The sequence below is a fragment of the Marmota marmota genome, unplaced genomic scaffold, assembly GCF_001458135.2.
Source record: "Marmota marmota marmota unplaced genomic scaffold, marMar, whole genome shotgun sequence".
Classification (NCBI taxonomy): Eukaryota; Metazoa; Chordata; class Mammalia; order Rodentia; family Sciuridae; genus Marmota; species Marmota marmota.
In genome coordinates, this window is record NW_026000108.1 from 39257951 (window position 1) to 39282593 (window position 24643).

The following is a 24643-nucleotide window of genomic DNA, read 5'->3' on the forward strand; positions in this document are numbered from 1 at the left end:
AATTTTACATCACCTAAAATGGTCAAAAGGCTGAAAATGATTTACATGATGGTTACAACATTGAATGAAAAAGTAAGCTATACAAGTACATGTTAGTTCCAATTTTTATATTAAAGAGACATGTGTGGGCTGGGGTTGTGGCTCAGTGGTAGAGGGCTTGCCTAACACGCATGAGGCACTGGGTCTGATTGCCAGCACCACATTTAAAAAAAAGAAAACACACAAAAAACTAAAAACAAAATAAAGGTATTGTGCCCATCTACAATAAAAATAATTTTTTAAAAAGGACCTGTGTGGGGCTGGGATTGTGGCTCAGCAGTGGAGCGTTTGCCTGGCATGGGTAGGACCCGGGTTCGATCCTCAGTACCACATAAAAATAAAATGCATTGTGTTGTGTCCATCTACACCAAAAGAAAAAAAAACCCTTTAAAAAAAATAAAAAGGACCTCTGTATGTTTATACACATACATCTATTCCCTTATGGCTCTCTATCATCCTTTTTCTTAGGCACTTATTCCTGCAGTTGCAGAATTCATGGCCCCAAATCTTCACCACTGCCCATGTTGACTTCATTGCCACATGACTACAGATCTCTCATTGAGAGGCGATTATGTGGCCCCATTCTTGATGCTGAGTGTGGCCATGTGACTTGCTGTGGTCAGTGGGGGTTTCAGAAGACGTGTTATAAGCAGAGACTGAAATAAGCATGTGTGAAACTGCTCTCTTGCACTTACACCATGGCCACAAGATGGACAGAGAAGTCTTGGCTAGCCTGCTGTTCTCAAGGAGATGGAGACCCATGAAGAAGAGAGTCAGCTAAGGCACCCGAGACAAGCCCAACCTAGAGCAAGACCCTGGGGAACCTGCAGAGTCATGAGTGAGCCCACTGACCCTCACACACACAAGTTCAGCCAAGTCCAGCCTAGAGCAGCCCTTAGCCAACCCACAGCTGTATGGGTTATAATAATAAATACAGTTTCATTTAAGCTTCAGAGTTTTGGGGGTGGTTTATAATAAAGCAATAGAGAACTGATTTGATCACTTTATATTATATGTAATTTTTTGTTTGATTACTATCTGTCTCTCCCTTACTTAAATGAAAAGTTCAAAAGACTGGCTTCAGTAATAACAAAGATCTTAGCACACCAAGACTCCTCCAGATAGGACACACTCAGATAACCATAAACTCAAGGCAGGCACCTGAAAGTGTTGGAGAATGAGCTGAAACAGCAGATGGGGACACACGCTCGGAGGAAGAATGATGGCCCGCGTTTGTGGTTTCACACCTGGGACCCGGGATTTGTGGGGAGAAATGTCTTTCTGATCTGGGATCCAGAAGCCTAAATCTGAGAAATAACATCCACTGAAAAGAAGGGAAAGAGTCTGAGATGGTATCACCACCTCTGCCCACATCTGGTTGACCACTGAGCTACCCATCTGCGGCTCAGCATGGAGTACAAAGCAGCTCAGCTGGGGGACAGTCTGATCCAAGATTTGAGCCATCCAATAAGTAGAATTTGTTGTCCATTCGTTGAGTCAAGATGATTTCCGGACTTATTACTAAAGGCACTCAATACTCATTGAAGAAAAATAATAGAATCCACAGTCTCTGTAATTTAAAAGTCTGAATGTTCTAAACAAGATCCAAACTTACAATATGCAAAGAACCAAGAAAACGGAAGAAATTCTTAACAGAAAATCAAGTGAGACCAATCCTAGAATGACCCAGATGTTGAAATTATTAGATTGGGATTGTAAAGAAGCTATTATGACTACCTTTGGTAAAGTAAAAGAAAATACATGCATGATGAATCAAAAACTATAACATCCTGGGAAGAAACACAGAAACAATAAAATAAGAATCAAATGGAAATTCCAGAACTGGAAAACGCAATGGATCAACTTAAGAGCAAATTGGAAATGACAGAGGAAAGAGCAAGTGAACTAAAAGACAGATCAACCGAAATTATCTACTAAAAGAAAGAAAAAAAAAATTGCAGTAAAAATTAGCAAATACTCAGGGCCATTTTTATAATATTGTACATACAAACAGAGTCCTAGAAGAGAAGAAGAGAATAATACAGGAAAACTATTTGAAAAAATAATGGCTATACATTTCCCAAATTTGATGAAATACATATATTACTAGATTCAACATACTCAAGAAAAATACAAAAATATATACAAGATACTTACAAAGAAGGCCACCAGGAAATATTGGAGGTACATTGTTGAAATCCAAAGATAAAAAGCAAATCTTAACCATCAAGATAAAAAGGGCAACTTCACAGAAGAGAATGATTCAATTAGCAGCTGACCTCTCAGAACCATGGCGGCCAGAAGAGTTTGAAGGATATCTTTAATACCATCTTCTATATCCCACTAACAAATTCTTCAAGAATGAAGGCACAAAGAAAGAACTCGTTATTGACAATTTCTGCACTATAAGAAAAATTAAAGGAAGTTCTTCAGCCAAAGAAACTCAGATCCTCAAAAGGAAACAAAGAGGCAAGGGGCAGCGGTGCATACCTATGATCCCAGCAAATCCAGAGGCTAAGGCAGGAGGATTGCAAGTTCAAGGCCAGCTTCAGCAAATTAGCAAGGATCTAAGAAACTTAGAGATCCTGAATCAAAATAAAAAATAGAAAGGGGTGGGGACATGGCTCAGTGGTTAAGCGCCAGAGGTTCAATTCCCAGCAATAGGCGGTAGGGGATGGAGAGGAATGATAAAGAGCATCAAAATGGTAAACACATGTGTGAACACAAAAGATACGAATTTTCTGTTTTTGTTTGTTTGGGGGGGGGGGCGCTGGGGGCTTTTTTCCTCTTATTCCTCTTTTTTAATGAAAATTTTTAAAGAAAAAATTATTGTCCTGTGGGGTTCCTACCATACACAAATATAATACGTATAACTACATAACATAAAGAACAAGGGAAGGTGAGGGCAGAGGGAATTGAACCTACACATTTATAAATCTTCTATATTTATCTGGAATAGTAGCATTATGAACTGCAGACTGTGAAAAATGTGGAATGTAACCTCTAACACAACCACTAAACTTACACATGTGCACACCCACAGGTAATACTGAGAACAAAGGCAAAGAGAAAAATTAATAAGGAATTGTAAAATATATGTATATGTATGTGTACACACACACACACACATATATATTCCAATAATCCAGAAATAAAAAGAGAAAAAAAAAATCCGAGAGAACACACAGAAAACAAATAATAAAATGGTAGCCCCCACACCTAAATATGTCAATAATTATAGCAAATATTAATGAACTAAAAATTCCAAATAAAAGAAATAAACTGATAAATTGATTTAACAAAAAAAGCTAGACTCATTATATGCTGCCTCCTACAAGAGCTAAACTTTAAATATAAAAATATAGATTGAAAATAAATGGTTAGGAAAAAAATACTATGCAAATAATTAGAATAAGTATGGAGAGGGGTTATATAATTATCAAGTAAAACAGATTTTAAGACAAAATTATTATGAGAATAAAACATTTCCTAATGACAAAAGGGTCAATTTATTATCAGAATATACCAATCAAATATGAAGGCTCCTCACAACAGAGCCTAAAAAATACATGAAGCTCAACTGTATTCAACAATAAAAAGGAAAGAACCACTGAAACTTGGTCTTCCAAAAAGTTATGTAGACCAAAGAAGTCAAGGTCCAAAAGACTGATTCCATTCACATGAAACATCCAGAAAAGGCGATTCTCTAAGACAGAAAGGAGATTCATAGTGGGCTGGTGCAGGGAATGGGATTAACAGCCAGGTACAAGAGATCCATCTTATTGGTGGAAATGTTCAGACACTAGGTGAAGCTGACAGTTGCACAATACGCAAATTACTAAAAGATCACTGAGGAGATGAATCTCACGGTATGTAAATTGTCCCGCAACAAAGTCATTTTTTAAAAGTTTAAAAATTCATGAAGCAAGAATTGACAGAATTAGGAGAAATAAGACAATCCCACACAGTTAGGTATTTTAACAGCCCTTTCTTAGCAGCTGATAGAAAAGCTGGGGTGGGGGGTAGTCAAAGACATCAAAGATCTGAATAACTTTATCAACTACCACATCTGACTGACAAAGAATATTACACCCAACAACTACACAATGCACATTTTATTCAACTCAGGGATTCTCAACAGGGGAAATTTTACAGTGGTTCATGCCTGTAATCCTAGCAACTGGAGAGACTAAGGCAGGAGCATCTCAAGTTCATAGCCAGTCTTACCAAATTAGTGAGACCCTCAGCAACTTAGCAAAAACTTGTCTTAAAATAAAAAATAAAAAGGACTGGGGTTGTAACTCAGTGGTAAAATGCCCCTGGGTCCAACCCCCCTTAATGAAAGTGGGGGCAGGGACAGGTGCCAAGGGGAACTGATTTGCCTTCAGGGAACACTTAGCAATGCCTGGAGACGTTTTCCATTGTCACATCTTGGCAGATGCCACTGGCATCTACTGGATAGAAAACAGAGATGCTGCTAAACATCCTATAACGTTTAGGGCAACCCCCCAAGAACAAAGAATTATCTGAGCCAAAATGTCAATAGTTTTGAGGTTGGAAGACCCCATTTTCAAGTGTATATGGTACACCTACCAGGAAAGGCCATGTGTAGAACACAAAATATATCTCAGTAAATTTAAAATGACTGAAATGATACTAAATATATTCATTCTCTAACCACAACAAAATTAGAAATCAACACCATCAGGACATCTAGGAAAATCCACAATGTTTAGACATTAAAAAGCATACTTCTAATTAATGCATGGGTAAATGAAAAAAAAAACACAAGAGAAATTAGAAAATACTTGAACTGATGATAAAGAAAATATAATATCAAAATCTATGGTATTCAGTTAAAACAGTAAAGGAAAAATTACAGTTTTATATATGTATATTAATAAATGAAAGAACAAGAACCATCTTTTCTATTTCAACTGCTATATCTAGTACCTAAATAACTTCCAGTTTTTAGTAAATGCCCAATAAATATTCACTAAGTGAAAAAGTAACTGAACAAACAGAAAGACGTCTAAATATGAGCAGTGGCACCTGAGTGGCAGTAATATGAATGATTTTCTTTTTCATATATTCTTATTTGTTTTTTTCAACAAACCACAAGTTATTCTATTTTTTTATTAGTAATTTATTTGTTTATTTATTTATTTATTTTTACCTAAATGGACCTTCTCTGGGAGAAAACCAAAGGATTACAGCCAACTGGAATCATACAGAAGTTGGATAACTAGCATTACTTTGTAATGAAAAAAAATATCACAAAAATAAAAAATTGTCCTACTAGAAGCCAATCTTTTTCTCTAATAATGATTTCAGGAAGAGGAAGAAAAGGTAAAAATCTCATTACCTAACTGAAGAAAGTTACTGTACCTTTTTCAATTCCAAATTCAAAGTACTTCTAGATTTAGAATGTGAGAAAGTAGTGCTCAGGTCAATCTACCCAGCGGAAACAGCCTTCCTCTATGGACTTTTCCCTTTCCCTGCGCCAGAGTGTCAATCAGAAGCAATGAGTGATCAAGCAAAAATTGGGGGTGAGGGTCCTGGGGTGTCCTTCTCTCTCCTAAAAAAAGCTTCCAGAAAAAAAAAAAAAAACATATTCTTCCTACACACAGAGCTTTGGTCTAAGGTAAAATACAGCTTGTCCCCAAGGAAACATATATCACTAAGAGACCCAATACTCTCAGTAAGAACAAGCTACATCTTATTCTCCTTTCTCCCCTCATTCTGGGCATGGAACCCAAACACTCCAGCTTAAAAGGAACAGAAGAGACCCTACTTGCTCTTCATTTTAAGGTAATTAATTATATATCAGTTAATAGAACAAATGAATGTATAGACCATACATACAAATCATGAGTTTTGCTAAATTCTTGAATAATTGAAGTTATATTCAAATGTGCTTCTAAATCTCCATATTCCTTTCCTGAGTTAGTAGAAAAGGTGACAAGGTTCTGCACTGCTCAACTATGACCTGACACTGTACTGGCTGGAGGTAGTACCAAAGGGTTGGCTGAGAAAAGAGGCCACTTCCACCCATCTGAAACCCTGGGACTGGGACTCTCCACTGGGCGAGAGATGCACCTCCATGCATCAACCTGCCCTACTCTTGCATCTGTGAAGGCCTCAGATGCTCTATAGGATCAATTTGAACCTTTGCAAACAAAGCAATAAGGAGGTGCAAATTGGTACTTGGAACAGCAGTTCCTTAAACAACATTTTGGCTTCAGAAACAAATGTAAATGGGTCTTAAAGCCATGTAAAAGCACTGAAAACCCACAGATATGCAGAGAAAAAAACTCAGCTGAAATAAAAGAGGAAAAATTAAAATTAACAACAAAATAAAACTCCAACTAGCCTAATAAATCTTTGGAAGCAAACAAAGGATAGACCAAGAGAACTCTTAGTTGGAGTGGAAAATCCCCAAGCCCCAATTCTTAAGTGCTTGTATCAAGGTTATCTGGAAAAGTCAGCAATGAATTGCCCCTTAAAATAGTTTGGAAAACTCTATTGCAGAAAGAAACAGTTTGTCTCCATAAATCCCACAGCTGACATTTGCACTACAATCATGAGCAATGCTTACAAAGGGTGAGACCCTAGGGGCAAAATCATTGCTTTCTGAAAACCTGAAGAGTGGTCCAAGGGTTTTCCACAATTGGAGGAACAAGAGGCTGAGGCGGGACAAAAGGCACAGTGTCCCCAGGGGCTAATTTGCTGCTCAGGATCTAGGGCAATTTAATCCCACTGAGAGATTTCACAAGTGTGGGTCCTGGCGATTCTGACTAAAGTTCTGTCTGCAGCTGCCTGCCACAGGCAAGGACTGTCCTCAAAGGGACCTCCCTCAAAGAGGGCTCTAGGTCTCTCATCTCTGAAGGAAAACTTTCACATTGGCTTTTCCTCAACACTAAGTCCTCTGCTTTTTACAACAGGAAGAGCCTGCAGGCAATGTGCTTTCTTAGAAAGCAGAAGGCTTTCGAACAACTAGAGCTTTCTAAAAACGGAATGCATCCCTGGGAGATTGAGTTCCAGCCTCTGGATGGGGTCCATCCAATGCTGGTGACCAACTGGCTAGGACATCATAGAAGGGACTGGGACACTGGCAGAAGAAGGATTAGATGACTCTAGGATCCCATCCAGTTGAAAGATCTAAGAAAATGGAGGGAATTCTACAAGTAACTCCAGGGAGGGAAAAAATCATCTACACATTTCGAGGTGGAAAAAATATATAATTTTTAAAGATTGTCCCATTCTCCAGAAAAACACAGCCACCCACCCTCATCTACTTTCACAAACCAACCACAAACAGTGTAGTTGCCATTATAAAAAATATTATGGTATGATTCAAAGTTTTTGGAGGAATCCTCTGGCAAAAGGCTTCCTGTCCATGGTAACCCTTCAGGAAATAACAAGCCAGGTAATTGCTTTGCAGTACCAACATTTGAGGATACAATATTTGTGTTTGTTGGGATTGGCTCACTTATTCATAGACAAAAAAGAAACTGAGCCAATCATCAGAGTCTTCTTGAAAATCTACATGGAAATATTGCCAAGATGGATTTAACTGCAATTTTAACTTCAAAGACAACCAAAAAGGATTCAACCAGTGTGGTGCAGACTTCCTGGTTACAAATGTAGACGTGTGATACCCCATTGTTCTCATATCTATATCGTATGATCACAGAGTAGACTGTACTTCTCCTTCACAGCATTTTGGGACTGTAACTACATAACCAATTACTCATTTTGTCATTAATATGTCTTCATAATGGAACTTCCAGAAAGACAAGGCTATCATTGTATCTTCAGCATCTCCTACCTTTACATAGCAGATGTGGAAAAAAAAATGTTTTTTGTTGTTTTGTTTTGTTTTTTACTTAATTAAAAACAGTTATAGATTAGCAACAGTGAGGACATCTGAGAATATTAGGAGAAACGAAAATGTTGGAAAATGAGAGTGCTCACACGTTAGGTGTGTAAACTGGTATAACTGCTTTAAGAATCTGATACTCTCAAATGATATAAATGATAAGCATATGATATAAACAAATAAGTCTACTTCCATGTGTACATCCTAAAGAAACTGAGTTTATGTGCACCAGGGTTTATAATATTACAATGTTCATAGAAGCATTGTTCATAATTGACCAAAACTGGAGAGAACCAAATATCCATCAACACTAAAGTGGATTAGTAAACTGTGGTATATGCATTCAACAGAATACTATATGCAATGATAATGAATGAATTACAGCATCATGCAAAACACAAATGAATCTCATGAGGGATACTAAGCAAAAGAAACCAAGAGACAAAGGCTACAGAGGCTGGGAGGGGTTGGTGGGGGGGAACTGGGGGTGTAGCTCAGTGGTAGAGCAATTGCATAGCAGGCATGAGCCCTGAGTTCAATCACTAACACCACAAAAAAAAGGGAGGGAGGCAACATGGCCATTCATAAAAACATCAAAACAGGCCATAACTATATATTTAAAGGATGTAAGGTAGGTAATGAGTTCTAGCAAACATCTGACAGATCAAACTGTATACAAACTTTTCCAAAGAAAAGAAAACTTATTTTATAAGGATGTTGACTCCAAAAATAGACAGTGCACTATGAGAAAGGAAAAATTCAAATCAATCTCACTAATAAAAACTCCACTGCAAAAATCCTAAAAAAGAAAAAAAAATAGATCTCAAAACTAACAATGTATATAAAAACATAAAAACTAAGTTTGGTTTATCAAAAAAAATATAAGGCAGGGCCAACACCAGAAAATCTATTATAGAAACTTACCACCACATTAGAAACAATTTGGCATTACCTAATTAAACTGGAAGGCAAATGGGCTCTATAACTCAGCAATTCTATGCCCCACAGGACTACCCTAGAAACACTTTGCCCATGTGCACCAGAAGACACTTGTATAAGATCTGTAGCATCTCTGTCAATAAGTCAAAGACTAAACATAAAAGAATGGAAAAATAAACTGTGGTATATTCCAAAACAGTATACTGCACAATGATGAAAATGAACGAACCATTCTGCACACAAAAAAATGACTAGATCTTTCAATGATGAAAGCAATTGTAGAAGAATATGACGGCATCTATATAAAAGTCATAAACATGCACAATTAAATTTCTAGCAATAAACATGCATGTGTGGGTAAAACCATCAAGAAAAACAAGTACTAATAACAAAACTGAAAATAATGGGTTAAGAGAATAATTATTTAAGAGAATAATTAAATTGCAATGAAACACTTGGACGGCTTCAGAGTTATTGATAATGTTCCATTTCTTACTCCAGGTGCCAGGTACTCGGATATTTCTTTATTCTTTAAAATGCTGCTACAACCTTCTCATACAAGTCTTCTTATGCACATGGTTAAAAGACTTGCTGGGGTATCCTTTTGGGAATGGATTTCTGGGTAAATGTGGTAGAAAACCCTCATGATGGGATTGGTGCCATTTTATTATACATGTTAAATAACACCACAAGGATGGGTCTATAGTATGGAATATTCTACAGGACAAACAACCTGATTTCGTCACTAAATTAACTATAAGGGGGGGAAAAGAGGAAAGTAAAGGCAAGCTGTAGATTAGAATGCATATTGACCAAATGAAATGTATGGACCATGTTTGAATTGTGATTAGAATTAACCAACCGATAAAAAAAAAATAACATCATCAAAGAAACTTGAATGCTGAATGGACAATGATGGAAAGGGATTCTTTTTAGGTATGGTAACAGTATTGCACATTTTTTTTAAAGAGAGAGAGAGAGAGAGAGAGAGAGAAGAGAGAGAGAGAGAGAGAGGAGAGAGAGAATTTTTAAATATTTATTTTTCAGTTTTTCGGTGGACACAACATCTTTATTTTATTTGGTGCTGAGGATGGAACCCAGCGCCCCGCGCATGCCAGGCAAGCGCGTTACCGCTTGAGCCACATCCCCATCCCCAAGTATTGCACATTTTTAAAAATAAAAACACTTCTTTCCTTTTACAGATACATGCAAATAATAAAAAAAATTACAAATGAAAGATTATTTGCACTTTGGTTAAAAATAAACCAGTTTAATGAGGGAGGAGGCGTGTGGAAGGAGAGAAGATCAACATGGGCCAAAGTGTTAGCAATCACTGATCCTGAATATGTGGGATTTATTAAGCTATTCTACCTTCATATTTATTTGAATTTTACCAGAATAGAAGGTATAAAGGGACAGACGAAAGGGAGAGAAAATGAAAAAAGGGGATGGGAGGATCTCAAGATAAATAATTATGTGCAGAAAATGTTTGGGCAGGATATATTTTTAAATGTGCAAGTGGGGCTAATATGTCAGAATTTTTAGAAAATTCTTACAAATTTATCATCTCTGCATGGGAAGATTACTAGTAATTTTTAGTCTCCATTTGCTTAGCTATGGTTTCTAATTGTTTCCACAATGAAATCAGAACACTGATTCAAACACCATTAAAAAGAACATTAGAAAGATTGCCAAAAACAAAAGGCTTCTCTACTTACACAGATGTAAGTTGATGTTTAAATCCACATTTCTTAACCATTTTGGGGAGGTCACAACTTGCAAAGGACTACATGTTTGTGTCCTCTCTAGATGGATATTGAAATCCTAACCCCTAAAGGGATGGTATCTGGAAGTGGGGTCTTTTGGTCATAAGGGTGTGATGGGATTGGTGTCATTATAAAAAAGAGACACAAGAACTGGCTTCCTCTCTCTCTACTATGTGGGGGCATGGCAAGAAAGCAGCCATCTCCAAGCCAGAGCCAGTATACAAACCCAGGCAGCCTGAATCCAGAGCTGGACTCTAAAATATCAATACATGAGGACACTCACAAAGATTAAATATAATAAGCAAATACGCCATTCTGTATCATGCTCTGGAGAACATGTTTTCAAATTCAATCAGCATTAAGTACCTCTCATGTGCCAGACCCTTCCAAACACATAAGCTCACCCAAACCTCGAAACAGCTCTGTGAGTGACTCGCCTTATCCACTCAGCTCTCTGTGGTAGAAATTTTCTATTTTGGAAAAATAGGAGTCAATCATTTGACTTCAAGTCCACTGAACCACAGCTGACTCACTTTAAGTTGGGGCAACGATCTGTTCCAAATCACACATGACCGAAATTTTTTAAGATAAATGGTTATGATCCAATTCAGTCATGTAATTTTTAGACCCTAAAAGTGTCCATGGCGCGAAGCAATCCAGCATTTCAAAAGATCTGCCTCATCACTGCATTAGCCAGCTGAGACATCTTGGATGGATTCATGCTTCTCAAAGTTTGCACTTCAGTTTCATATTCATGAATAAGCTCCTCCAAATATGCTGAAGGGAACTGCTAGTTCTATAGCAGTATGCTGCACTCATGCACAGCACTGCCCACCTAAATGTGCATAGGCAGGTTTCATGAGAGCGCCCCAATACTTACAGTTTCACAGTTTAAGCATCGGGTTTCATTGGTGAGCGTTCCCTGAAAAATCTCATGGACCCAGGTGAGTTCTGGTTTATTATTCTCTGAAGGTTCATTCATGTTGCCATTTTTTAATTTCCCATTTTGTTTTTCCTGTTTCTTTTCTTCCTGCAGGATGTCCGCAATGGTGTTTAGCAAATAATTTAAAAATTCATGAGCATCCTGCTGCATGTAGTTATCAAAGAGATCTGGAAAAGAGAAGGTCATTATTTCTATCTCTGGTTCTTAAAAGGCAAACAGAGATGCATAGTTTCACATGCCACACTTCCATTTTTATATTGATAGGGTGGACAGTATGGAATACAAATAGATTCATCTCTATCACGTGGCTTCAATGGGTAAGTTTCTAAAGTTTTGTTCATTTCTATTTTCTGCCGCCATAAAGAACCAATTTCCTCTGTCTCCCTATAGTCATGTATGTAAAAAGTGAGCAGAATTTTTATTTGTTCTAGAGAAAAACATAAATTGCCTGGCAATATATCTGATAAAATACCAATTATCAACATGATGTGATCGCAATGACCAATTATTCACTGGGTAATTTCTTCAGGGCCCTGGAGCCTTTTCCCAAAAAGCATATTAAACCCTGGACCAGCCAGGAAGCAGCTTAAATATAATACACAAGGGAGATGAGGAATATGTGTGAGCACATTATCTGATACTATTCTAAAACCAAATTACAAATGACTCCAGAAGCCTCCTGCTGCTCCCTGTTATCAGGACCATTCACTGGGAGACGAATGCAGCTGTGAAACTCCACTATTAATCATGTTCACCACTGGACTGGGAGTGCTTGCTTCCTTCTCTCCCTGAGTGACTTGTATTCTAGTACATAGAAACCACAACAGCTTCAAAAGACAGCAATCAAATTAAATAAGACTTTGTAAAGTAAACATCTGGTTAACCGTGCAAGTCTGTTGGAGGAAAGCAAAATCTAGAATAAACACAAGTTGCCCTGACAAATAATTCCCTGGTCAGAAATATTATCAGTGCAAAATATCCCCCACAAAAGAGAAGACAGAAAAATCAGGTGATGGCAGCACATTCTTATCATATAGATATCGACTTTAATTGTCTTAGGCAAATAAAAATGAGGTATTATCTTCAAAACAGCAGAGACTCTGATTAGGAAATATGCACTTACTTCACCACTTATGACAAGTTTAGAAAATAGTACTATTTTATTCAGTTATTACATCAGCCTATTTAATCTGATGACTGTCCCACTCAGAAGGCTGCCATGGACCATTTTCCTTTTACAAAGATCCCACTCAGAATAGAGTAAAAAAAAAATTTATTCTATCATGAGATGGATCTAAGTTCTTAAGCATATTGTCAAACCAATTTTGTGTTATATATAATGGATAGAGAGGAAGAAATAACTTTTCTTAAAAAATGACACTTGAATAGTTGACCATACTTATTTTCCCTTTAGAAACCAAGTTGGCTTTTCATTGTAAAGATGCACAGAACTTTCAGCGTCCCTTATTCTAGAGCTTTAAATCCAGTATGCACCACCTTGACTCACCATTCTCTTTCCTCAGCCTTGAAATGAACTTCTTTGGTGGGATGACGCCGACCTTCTTCTTCTGCGTGGCAATGCTGTGGAAGAGGTCTGCCAGGCACGTCAGCAGGTTTTCCTTCTTTTTTTGCTGGGCCTTGTATGCCAACACATTCTCACGGAACGGCCGGCAGAAATACAAGGCTTGAAGCACGGAGTTACAGTAGCATGTGTTTCCAAACTGCCAAAGGACAAGAGGGGTGGTTCAAGTCATTGTCTGAGGAAAGCCAGCTCTGGAACAGGAGGAGAGAAGGAGAAGGCCAGGATCCATGAACCTGCCCAGCTCACCACATGAAAAAATTGGTTAGCTAAACACCAGTGACTACCTGATCAAGAGGGAAAGGAATGAAAGGACCTTATCTGTGATTTGCTTTTCATGGTTTCAGTTACTTATAATCAATCACAGACCAAAAATATTAAGTGGAAAATTACCGAAATAAAGGACATGTCAGTTTTCAATGGTGATCCATTCAGGATCATGTAATGAAACCTCATACCGTCCTATGCCATCCTGCCAAGACCATGAATCATCTCTCTGCCCAGTGTATCCATGCTGTATATGCTACCAGTCCATACATCATTTAGTAGCCATCTCAGTTATCAGATTAACTGTCACAGTACCACAGTGTTTGTGTTCAAGTTACCCTTATTTTACTTAATAATGGCTCCAAAGCCATTTTTTTAAAAAAAGCAATGATACCGATGGTTTTATTACAATATATTATTTAACTGTTCTATTTTATTAGGATATTATTATTGTTGTTAACTTTGTGTAATAAATTGAACTTTATCGCAAGTATATATGTATAGAAAAAAACATAGTACATATCCAGTACTATCCATGGTTTCCGGCATCTACTGGGGGTCCTGGAACATAATCCCCACAGAGAAGGAGAGACACACAATTCTGGTGCTTCTCTAACCCATAAAAATCTCTAAAATAATAATAAGCACTCTGCCTATGCTTAGATAGTCTAATGAAACCTTCTGGTGCTTAGAAAAAGAGAAGAAAAAAATCTACATAATATGCAGACCAATAAAAGCAGCTGGCCAGATAAAAGTTGCCACATTTACAACACATCAAAACTCTCATGACAAGGAAACTAAACCCAAATTAAAAAGAAATGAAGGAACTAGGAACCACCTGCCCCAGCTGAATCAGCCTGAAATGAAGGGGGGCTCTTTCTCCTCTTTCAAGAGTCCAGTACCCCTGCCCATTGCCTCAGACCACAATGCCTCACTTCAGAGCAAAGGAGGCAAAAAAAAAAAGTCTCTTTAAGCCAATCTCCCAGCTTCCCACCTCTTACCTTCTAAATTACCCTCCCTCATTTCTTCTAAGGAGGCAGTTGTCCCAGTACAGTATCACCCAAGTCCCGGTCTCCTATAACCAGATTAGGGCCCACACAGTAATATGTTAATACCTCTTGAAATCATGGACACTGAGCTTATGCGTACAGAGGAGACAGTCATTATCTCACTCAGTTCCCAGTGACTAAGTCCGACTCCGTGGGAGGGCACGGCTGAGACCATCACTTCAGAATTGCTCCTACACAGTGAAATAAGCAGGAAGAAAGACCCTAAGGAAGTAACAAGATTAACAGCCCAGATTGCAAACTGCAGTGGAGGACTCACTAGGGCACAGACACCTTCTCGGAACTGGCTCTGGGCTCAGGTCCTCTGCCTGAGGTGGAACACAGGCTCCGCCACACCTTCATGACATCTCCATGGGAGCTGAGATAGAACGTTCCCTATTTTTACATATTTTAATCTGCTTTACCACAATTATGTAACAGAAGATGAACCTTTTACAGAGACGCTGGAACCATCATAAATTACCACTTGAGGGATCATAAATGAAGAAAGTAACAAGTACAGAGGACACAACTCTTCCACAAACTAGAAAGGGGCCTTAATTCTTTTTTTCCTTCATAGTCTGCATTTGTATTTTCCTTAGCCAAGGCAGAGTTCCCATGACTTCAATAATCATCTTCACAGAGCTAAGCAGAGGCCCGGGCACAATGGCTAAAAAAATTGTAGTAAAATTAGAAGTCAGTATTTCACCTACACATGCCCTATATTCTAGTGCTTTATTAATCCTTCCACCTTCTCTTCTTTCCTCTCTATTCAGTGTTTCACTTTTACCCAGACATTCTTTAATGCTTGGCCCTGATCCAGTGAACAACTCCTAGAAAAGAAAAGGGGCAAAACTTTGCCAAGTGTCCACAATGTGCCTTGGTCTCATCTCAGGGTCTTATACTGATCCATCCTTTTCCCAAGTGGGTATAAACTATGATCTCCATTTTACAGATGGGAAAATGCAGGTTCAGATCACACAGCCAGGGAACAGCACAGGCAGGATTCCAACACAGGTCTACACTGCACTGGAACCACTGTTCTTTCCATTATATCCTAGGCTGTATTTACTTGCAGAGAATATTTCCAGCTTACCCTAATACTGACCAGACCTGGGCATTGGCAGTCTAGGCACAGAGCAGTTGTTCCAGGAAACCATGTGTTTATGAGTTAACACTTGAGTTCAAACTTCCATCACAGAGAGAAAGGACCGGGTGAGGAAGGAAACTCACAAGGGGTGGGTAGCTCAGGAGGGGTGGGTGACCTGCCCTGCTCCTTGATTATCATCAACCTACTTAGTAAGCAGAGCCTGGAAGTCCAGCCAGATACAAGGGGCTACTGCAGAGTGCAAAGGTGAGGCCAAGCAATTCTGAGCAACATGTGCTGGTTCTTCCCCACAGCTGTCCCTGTTCCTGGCACGCTACCAGGTTATATTATGAGCCAGTCACTACTGATGAGCCGGTGACAGTGTCAGAACTCTGGCTTTACTGATATATACAGAAACAAAGCCTGCCTGGAGAGCTCACCCCATGATAAAGGAGGACATGCAAAAGCAGATTTGGCTACAAAGGCTAATGAAATCACCATGAGATTATGTGTGCAAAGGAAATCCCTCAAAGCACAGGGAAGGGGGGATGTGAATCTGACCCAATATTGTCGTAATTAAATCCTTTTTTTCTGGGACAATTCATTTAAAACTTTCAAAAAATAGATTAAAATTCCCCCCCATTTCCAACATGTGCCACTTCTATGAACTAATGCACATTGACAATTATTTAAAAATTGGTAATGATGAAGATGGCAGCAGAGGTTGCATCAAATACTCTAAAACGTTTGATAAAAATAGTACATTTTAAATACTTACATTGACCAATCCGAAGTAGTGTTCATTGATTGGAAACTGCTCTGGACCAATGTCTTTTTCCAGAGCAGAGGCATTGGTGCCCTAAAAGAAAAAAAAAATAACAAAAGCTCTGTTGCATGTAAAATAGACAAGAAAACAAGAGGATACTTGAGCCGCCTACTACAGAGACAAGCATCTCCCCTGGTCAACAGGTGTCTGGGGATGTTCGCACTGAAAGGCAAGGTGTCAGAAGAAGTCGATAGATTTGGTAGTGATGCCAGCTCTATCTTCTTCATCCACGCAGCCCTGTTCTTTGTGGTTTCCATCATCCTCCCTCAGGAAACGAAGTGTGAGATAGGCAAATGAGCAAACTATCACTAAGAACTTCTGAATAAAACATCATCATTCTAGACAGCTGCAGAGGCTTTAAAAAAACATGGCACGGAGAAATATATTACCACTTTCAAAGTCAATTTCTTCATTTGACAAGGATTTACTGTGCACCCACTGAGCCAGACCCTGGTCTCCGTCTAGACGTTGATAAGAGAGTGGTGAACAAAAGGGACGCGTTGCCTGATTTCATGGAGTGCCCACTTTAGTAGATGAAGACGGCCTGAGACACAAAGCAAGCAGGTTGGACAGTTTACTAGGAGTGCGGTGCACTGGAGGAGAACATTGGCAAGTGAAATAGGGAAGAAAGTAGGAAGCAGGGATGGGGATGACAGGAAGCAGTGGTGAAGGAGAGGCATACGGCAGCAGGGGGTGGATAGCTGCACCTCTAAGAAGAGAGGTCAGGGAAGGCCTTACCTAGAAGGTAATGCATCCAAAGAATATTGTGAGTAATGGAAAATACACTTTGACACCTAACAGTTCTCAGATGCATCAAACTGGGAAGCCACGAGACACTCCAGCATGGGAATAAACAGCTACCAGTTACTCCTAGCATGTGCCAGGGACTGTGCTAGTCACCCTTACAGTTATCCAACAGATCACATTTAACAGACAAGGAACTTAAAGCTCAGGAGAGCTGACGAATCTGTCCCAAGTCCACGGTCAATAAGTGGTAAAGCCACAGGATAAATCCAGGAGTCAGACTCGGAAGTCCCTGACCTTAAACAAATGCTGCACAGAGTGATCCTGCCTGTTAAAACATTGACTGAGCCCCACTAAGGGACAGTCACTGGCAATGGATAATCATTACTCCCCCAGGCCTGAATGAGTCTGCTGGGATTAGGAAGTGACTAGGTTCACTCCAATAAGGTAAGTGCAGGGGCCCCTCATTATCTGCAGAGGACTGGTCCCAGGACCCCTACATAGATGCTTGGGTACCTTATGTAAAATGATGTAGTATATACAATCCACACACATCCTCCTGTATACTTTAAACCATCTCCACTTATGATATCTAATACACCGTAAATACCATGTAGACAGTTGCTACACTGTATTGCTTAGAGAATAACAGCAAAGAAAAAGGACTGTACATGTCCAGTACAGGTGAAGTTTTCTTTTGGTATTGTTGACTCGTGGCTGACTGAATCCATGCATGAAGAGCCCATGGATGTGAAGGGCTGGATGGAGTCTGAGGAATGGTTTGGATCAAACTCCATTTTTTCTTCCTTAACTCTGTAGCCTTCTCACATTCTCAGGCTATCACTTAAGACTTAACTCACAGAAATTTTGGGATATAGACAGATTGGTAAAAAGACATGTTTTTTGTTGTGGTGGTGGTTGTTTGACATTAGTGATGGAACTCAGGGCGCTTAACCACTGAGCCACATCCCCCGCCCTTTTTATTTTTTATTTTGAGACAGGGTCTCGCTAAGTTGCTTAGGGCCTTGCTAAGTTGCTGAGGCTGGCTTTGAACTTGTGATCTGCCTGCGTCAGCCTCCAGAGTTGTTGGGATTACAGGCCTGCACTACGGCGCCCAGCTAAAAAGCCATGTTTTATTATCAATTTAAAATCTGCTGCTACTACTTAGTCCTAACTCAAAATTAGCACCTCTCACAGGAAGAAATGGCCAAAATGGAGGCTGAGACCTAGTGAAGATGGCCACTAGTCACCAAGAAAACATTAAATGCAAAAAAAAAAAAAAAGAAGAAGAAGAAGAAGAAAAAAAAAAAAGAAAATAGCAGCAGAAATGGCAAACTGCATCCCCCCACCCTAATATCCTGTTTCCACTTGGTTTCTAGGTCCTTAATACTGCCCCACCAATCTAAGTTCCTTCACCCATCATCTGAGACTGAGTGAGGTATGAGTTCAATGTTCATTTGTGGGTAAGGTAGTTTCAATATTTTTTATTTTATTTTTATTTTTATTTATTTGTGTGTGTGTGTGTGTGTGTGTGTGTGTGTGAGAGAGAGAGAGAGAGAGAGAGAGAGAGAGAGAGAGAGACCAATGTAACTCTACTTACAAGGCTAAATTTTTGAAATAACATATCAAATTATGGCAGGATTTTATGGTGCAGACAAAAAAATCACTAAAGTTTCAGTAAAGTTACCTTTCGATCATAATTCAATGTAAATAATGTGCATTAAATATGCCCATAGCCATTTTTCAAGAAAAATTAGAAAATATGGCTTAGAGCCCAGGAGAAACGTCAGATACAAAAATATAGCACAAGGAGATAAATCTAATTAAATCTTTAGGAAAAAAAGCAATATATTCAAGTTAATGTATGATTTTTTTGCTAGCTATTAAGTCTTAGATTGCTTCTGCTCTTTTCTACCTATCTTGGTATTTTCCCATTTGTGAGGATGGTGACTCCTCCTAAGGGAAGAGTCCCAGGGGACAGCTCCTCTGGGATAGTATGCTGGAGCACCACCCACAGCACAGCACAGCACAGCCCAGGAAGAAAGTGAATGACAGTTGGGTGAAGCCTGGTTCTTCCCTAAAGGCAATACTGCCTCACCATCCCGCAAGTCAAGCTCATGGACTCTTGCCTAACATGCAAGGGTGTGGAAAGGTGAGGAGGATAAGCTGGCAGGGCATGACCCTTGATGCTGACTCCAGACCCCCACACCCTCCCCCTCTTGTCAAAACATCCCCTTTTTAGAGATGCATGCCTTCTTGTCCTTGTCTTGACTGTGGAAGACCACCCCCAACTCATGGAGACAGGTCCTAGATGGGTCTTCCAAAGACAAACCTTGGACCCGGCCACCATCCTGAAATCCTCATCTCTAGCCGCCACCGTCCACCTAAGCACAGCTCTGCATGCTGACTTTAAGTCCCATCACGGCCACATTTATACCTCATGGAACTTTCACTCCTCTACTTTCTTATTCAGCTTCTTCCTCTTTGGGTGATGATTTCAACTGCCCTTCTGAATCCCCCGTACCCTACCCTTTGGACACACCACCCAGCAGAAAACCAACCCAGTCTGAATCTAATCATCCGCCCCTCTAAACTGATCAGCCACACCAGAGCGCATAGACCCCATGGTCCCCAGCGCGCCCCAGGCCCCACACTGCCTCCTGCACTCACTCTCCACTCCACAATGACAATTTCCAACTTTCCCCATGGTCCTCAGAACTTCAGCGTCCCCTTGACCCCTCTCATCAGAAAAAAAAAAAAAAAGAAAGAAACAATATATTTTTTAACCAGCAGATAGGGACTCCCTTGAGACTCACCAACCCACACGCTCTCATTGACAGTGGCAATGTCTCTCTTGCCCAAGGATCTCTCCTTTTCATTCAGGTCTATCTCATCAGAATTTAAACGTCCTTCATCATCTCCCACATCAATGCCTTTCGCAGTTACCAACCCATTCTCACTCCTCCTTCAGCACCCAACTTCTTTACACAACTGTCCCTTCTGAAGTACACGCAGATAAACCAGAGGGTTGCTAAGATTTGTGAGTGGGGAGATGACGGGGGTGGGATGGGGATAAAGTCGTGTTGTGATGGGTCTTGGGAGAGTTCACCACTTTTATAGTATAGCCATGCATTGCTTAAACACGGGGACATGACCTCAGTAATACAGCATTTCACAAGTTCCTTGTGGGAACACCAGAGTGCACTCACCCAAGTCTAGATGGTACCACCTATTGCATACCTGGCCGTGTGGTATATACACATGGAATAGCCTATTGCTCCAAGGGCCCTGATGAGCAAAACACCATCAGTGTCAATCAAGCACAAGAGAAAATGGTGCATTCAAGAGACATGGTAACAGGCTAAGGATGTGGCTCAGTGTAAGGAGTGCTTGCCTAGTACGCATGAGGCCCTGGGTCTGATTCCCAGCATGGAGGGTGGGGGGGAAACAGTAAACATGAAACATCTGAGGCTGCTGCCAATGCAACACAGCACACTGTTTAACAGTCAACTTCATTTTTTATATATAAATAGGAGTGCACTTTAAAATAATAAAAAATAATATAGTAAATACATAAACCAGTAATGTAGTTGTTTATTGTCAAATATTTTGTATATAACTGAACGTGCTATACAGTCATATGATTGGCAATAAGTTTGTTTCCATCTGCACCACCACAAACATGAGTGTGTGGCATGCCATCCCACTGTAACAACCACAACATCACCAAGCAGTAGGGATTTTCCAGCTCCACTACAATCTACTACCACTGTCATATCTGTAGCCCACTGTTGACCTAAACAATAGGTAGGACATGTAGTCAAGCAGGACATGGCTGAACAGATACAGGTAAAATAGTGGCCCCCCATAAATGATAAATACATTGCTTTCCATGACAAAGGAAAATTTAGATGGTATTAATGCGCTAATCATCCAACCTTAAAAAGGTAGAATGCCCAAGACAATCCAGGTGGGCTCAGTGTGATCACAACTGTCCTTCAAGGTGGGAAGCCAAGCAGAACAGATCAGTGATATAAAGTGTGAGGGCTCAATTTGCCTTTGCAAGCTTTGGAGATGGAGGAAGGGCCAGAGACAAGGAAGGCAGACAGCTCCTAGAAGAGGTGAGAAAAACAGCCTCCACTAGAGCCTCCAGGGAGAGTGCCGCCCTGCACCCCCTTTCTCTAGCCCACTGAGATCCATTTTGGATTTCTGACCTCCAGAACTATAAGATAGTACATGTGTACTGTTTAAACCACTAAGATCAAGTAATTGGCTACAGTAGCATAGGGAATTAATATGGCAAGTTTGAGTTTTAAAATCTTCTGTAAGACTTGTCTCTATGTCCTCACCTTCAGATTTCCCTCCAAAGACCCTCTTCTCAATTCTACCCCCATTTCATCCCTGATGAGCTCCAAAGGTTGCAGATTCCAACAGGGCACTTTTATATGGCTGGCTCCACCCTAGGACAGTCTGAGGCCCTTTTTCCTTTTGTGCCTCTCTCTCCAGGGCCCAGGCAGTTACTACATACATGAATTCAAACAGCAACTGCACACCACCATTTCCAACTCTCTCTGCATCCTGAAAACTTCATGCTGAGCTCCAGAATGGACAAATACAGGCATTCCCATGTGCCCATAAGGCCTCAACATCCTTCTACCCAACCTGGATTTCTCCTCCTTCTGGTGTTTTCCCACCTAGTAAATGACAGCACTTTCTTCCTCTTGGCTCGTGCCAGAAACCACAGGATCACACTGGGCATAGCTTGCTGCACTCTACACCCCCATCATAGTGCCCAGTGGTTCAATCTACACCAGCTGGACCAAGCTGCCAGGTTCTCTCATCTGAATTACAACCCCTCCTACAAAGCCTCCAATCTCCACCTTACTCATCTCTAACCCCACTATCAAAACTGTGGCAAAAGTGCTCTTTTTAATTGCACATCTGCTTTGGAGTCCTCCAGTGACTTACACTGCAGTCACCAACCTCATCTTGTCACTCATTCTCTGGTATACTTAGGGGGATTTGTTTGTTTGTTCTTGTCCCCCACACCCACACTGGGAATTGAACTCAGGGATGCTCTACCACTGAGCTATATCTCCAGCTCTTTTTTTTAGTTCTTATTTTGAGATGGTGTCTCGCCAAGTTACTGGGGCTAGGCTTGAACTTGCCATCCTCCTGCCTCTGACTCCAAGTTGCTAGGATCACAGGCATGAGCCATCCCCCCCCCCCCCCGCCCCCATATCCACTATCGAGTCCAGTGGCTGCCTTTCAGTTCCTGGATACCTCTAGTTCCTTCCCACATATTACCTAAGTGCCCTTCCCCTGCCTGAATCCTACCATCCTGCAAAATCCTACCAATCTGGTTTGAAGACCAGCTCCTCAGGGAATTCTTCCCAGACCACCCCTACATTGTCAGTCCCTCTGATGCAAACAGAGCAATGATGCTTTCCTCAGACATCCACATCCCATCCCCAGGACCTAGGACAATCCTGCCTTATGTGGCAAGAGGGACTTTACAGATATGATTAAGGATCTTGAGATGGAAATGTTACCCTGGATTTTCCGGTTGGGCCCAGCATAAACCCAAGTACCCTCGTAGGAAGAAGGCAGGAGGAGATGAGGAGTCAGTGAGAAGAGGTAACTGTGGAATCAGAGGTCAGACAGAGACTGAAGATGTTACACTGCTGGCCTCAGAGATGGAAGAAGAGGCCATGAGCCAAGGAATGCAAGCGGCCAGTAGAAACCGGAAAAGAGAAGGAAGCAGATTCTCCCTAGAGCCATCCTAGGAAGATGCATGACCCAGCCATGTCTGATTTTACAACTTCTGACCTCCAGAAATCTAAGATAACCAAGTTGTGTCTTTTTAAGCTACTAAGTTTATGTAATTAATAGAAAATTAATCATCTCCTCCCCAATCTCTACTCACTCTTCAAAGCATCCTATGTGACTACCTTACACATTCCAGTTGTTATTTGTATAATTATTAACATCTGCCCTGTCCTCTAAGCTATACCTCAAAAAAGCAAAGACCGTCTCTGACCTGCCCAATACTGCATTCCCAGCGGCAAGCACATAGTAGGCCCACAATAAGAGCAGATGAGCTGTTGGATGAACACACCGGTGGGGATGGTTGAGGCTAAGCAGCTACCATGAGCATGACAACTTGGACATAGGTGTGTGTGCTCTCCCTCTGCACCATTCCATGAGGCATCAGTGGTATGAATATGACTGATACTGACATTTGGAATCAAACTCTTACCTTACTTGCTAGTATTTTTCTTTGGTAAATTAAACCTTTTTACATTTTTAACATATTGAGAAGTTAAATGTGAATGTCTTCATGATAAGATGACTGGATGGGGAATGTCTCAGGAGATGATGATGGTGGTCAGTGCTTAAAGAGTAATTAGGCAGTATCCATTAGTTTTAACTGACCATGGCCACTTCCTTTTGAGCTCTCCCGCCATCTTGATGGCTGCTCTTGGTTGGGGGCGGGAAGATGGTGGCCGCAAAAAAGATGAAAAAGTCTCTGGAGTCAATCAACTCTCGGCTCCAGCTTGTTATGAAAAGTGGAAAGTATGTACTGGGGTACAAGCAAACTCTGAAGATGATCAGACAGGGCAAAGCAAAATTGGTCATCCTCGCCAACATCTGTCCAGCTTTGAGGTTATCTGACATAGAGTACTATGCCATGTTGGCCAAAACTAGTGTCCATCACTACAGTGGCAATAATATTGAATTGGGCACAGCATGTGGAAAATACTACAGAGTGTGCACACTATCTATCATTGATCCAGGTGATTCTGATATCATTAGAAGCATGCCAGAACAGATTGGTGAAAAGTAAAACATGTAAATTTTTTCTTTAATAAAACTTGGCAGAGCGTGTTTTAAAAACACTGCATTCACTTTGGTTAAAAAAATAAATACATAAATGACCATGTCCTTCAACTCTTCAATTCTACTTCTATTTATTCTGCATATACACTCACAGAGGTGGGAAGAGTCACAGACTGTAACAAAGACCCAAATAATGTAAGGGTGGCTTCAATGAGACAGGTATCTGTCTCTTTCATGCAAATGTTTAAGAGAATGTGGTGCCGGGGACCTGGGTTCCTCTTATCTTGTTGCTCTGACATCCTCCGGAGTCAGCTTCTAGCTTTGGAACCAAGAAGGCTGCTCCAACCTCTACCACCAGACGACCTCTGCCAGGAGGGAGCAGACCTCTCCTTCCCTTTCAAGGATGCTCATGGGCGCTGCACACATCACCTTTGCTCACACCTCGCTGGCCAGAATCTAATCTAGTCGCATGGCCGCACCTAGGGCAAGGGAACCTGGCAAAGGTGGTCTGTACTTAAGACCTATGACCAGTTAAAATGTCTGTTACACCAAGCTGGGGTTGTGTTCGGTGGTAGAGTGCTTGCCTAGCATGTGTGAGGCACTGGCTTCGATTCTCAGCACCACATATAAATAAATGAACAAAATAAAGGCCCACCAATGTCTAAAAAAAATTTTTTTTTAAATC

The 24643-nt window shown here is 40.4% G+C and overlaps 2 protein-coding genes across 7 annotated transcripts in view; one reads left to right on the forward strand and one right to left on the reverse strand.

Moving 5' to 3' along the window:
* Usp46 (ubiquitin specific peptidase 46) overlaps nucleotides 1-24643 on the reverse strand; it is a 62319-nt gene that overhangs the window by 19789 nt on the left and 17887 nt on the right. For 4 of the 5 annotated variants that reach the window (XM_048784466.1, XM_015482099.2, XM_048784464.1 and 1 more), the window contains 3 exons: nucleotides 16327-16407; nucleotides 13077-13290; nucleotides 11507-11736 (listed from right to left, as the gene is read on the reverse strand). In XM_048784466.1, coding sequence (XP_048640423.1) covers nucleotides 11507-11736; nucleotides 13077-13290; nucleotides 16327-16407 — 525 coding nt within the window. The remainder of the gene's footprint in view (nucleotides 1-11506; nucleotides 11737-13076; nucleotides 13291-16326; nucleotides 16408-24643) is intronic. The other variant, XM_015482100.2, reaches the window with a different exon arrangement.
* LOC107139231 (60S ribosomal protein L30-like) lies at nucleotides 797-24015 on the forward strand. Of its 2 annotated transcripts, XM_048784467.1 has the most exons (2): nucleotides 797-824; nucleotides 23613-24015. In XM_048784467.1, exon 2 carries the CDS (start codon nucleotides 23618-23620, stop codon nucleotides 23963-23965), a length of 348 nt encoding a protein of 115 aa, XP_048640424.1. In that variant the 5' UTR covers nucleotides 797-824; nucleotides 23613-23617; the 3' UTR covers nucleotides 23966-24015. The 2 variants fall into 2 exon arrangements, with proteins under 2 accessions (XP_048640424.1, XP_015337587.1); XM_015482101.2 differs by lacking the exon at nucleotides 797-824 and having other exon boundaries at nucleotides 23579-24015.

Excerpts from the sequence above, each read along its gene's own strand:
- LOC107139231 (XM_048784467.1), top strand. The coding sequence starts at position 23,618 with ATGGTGGCCGCAAAAAAGATGAAAAAGTCTCTGGAGTCAATCAACTCT.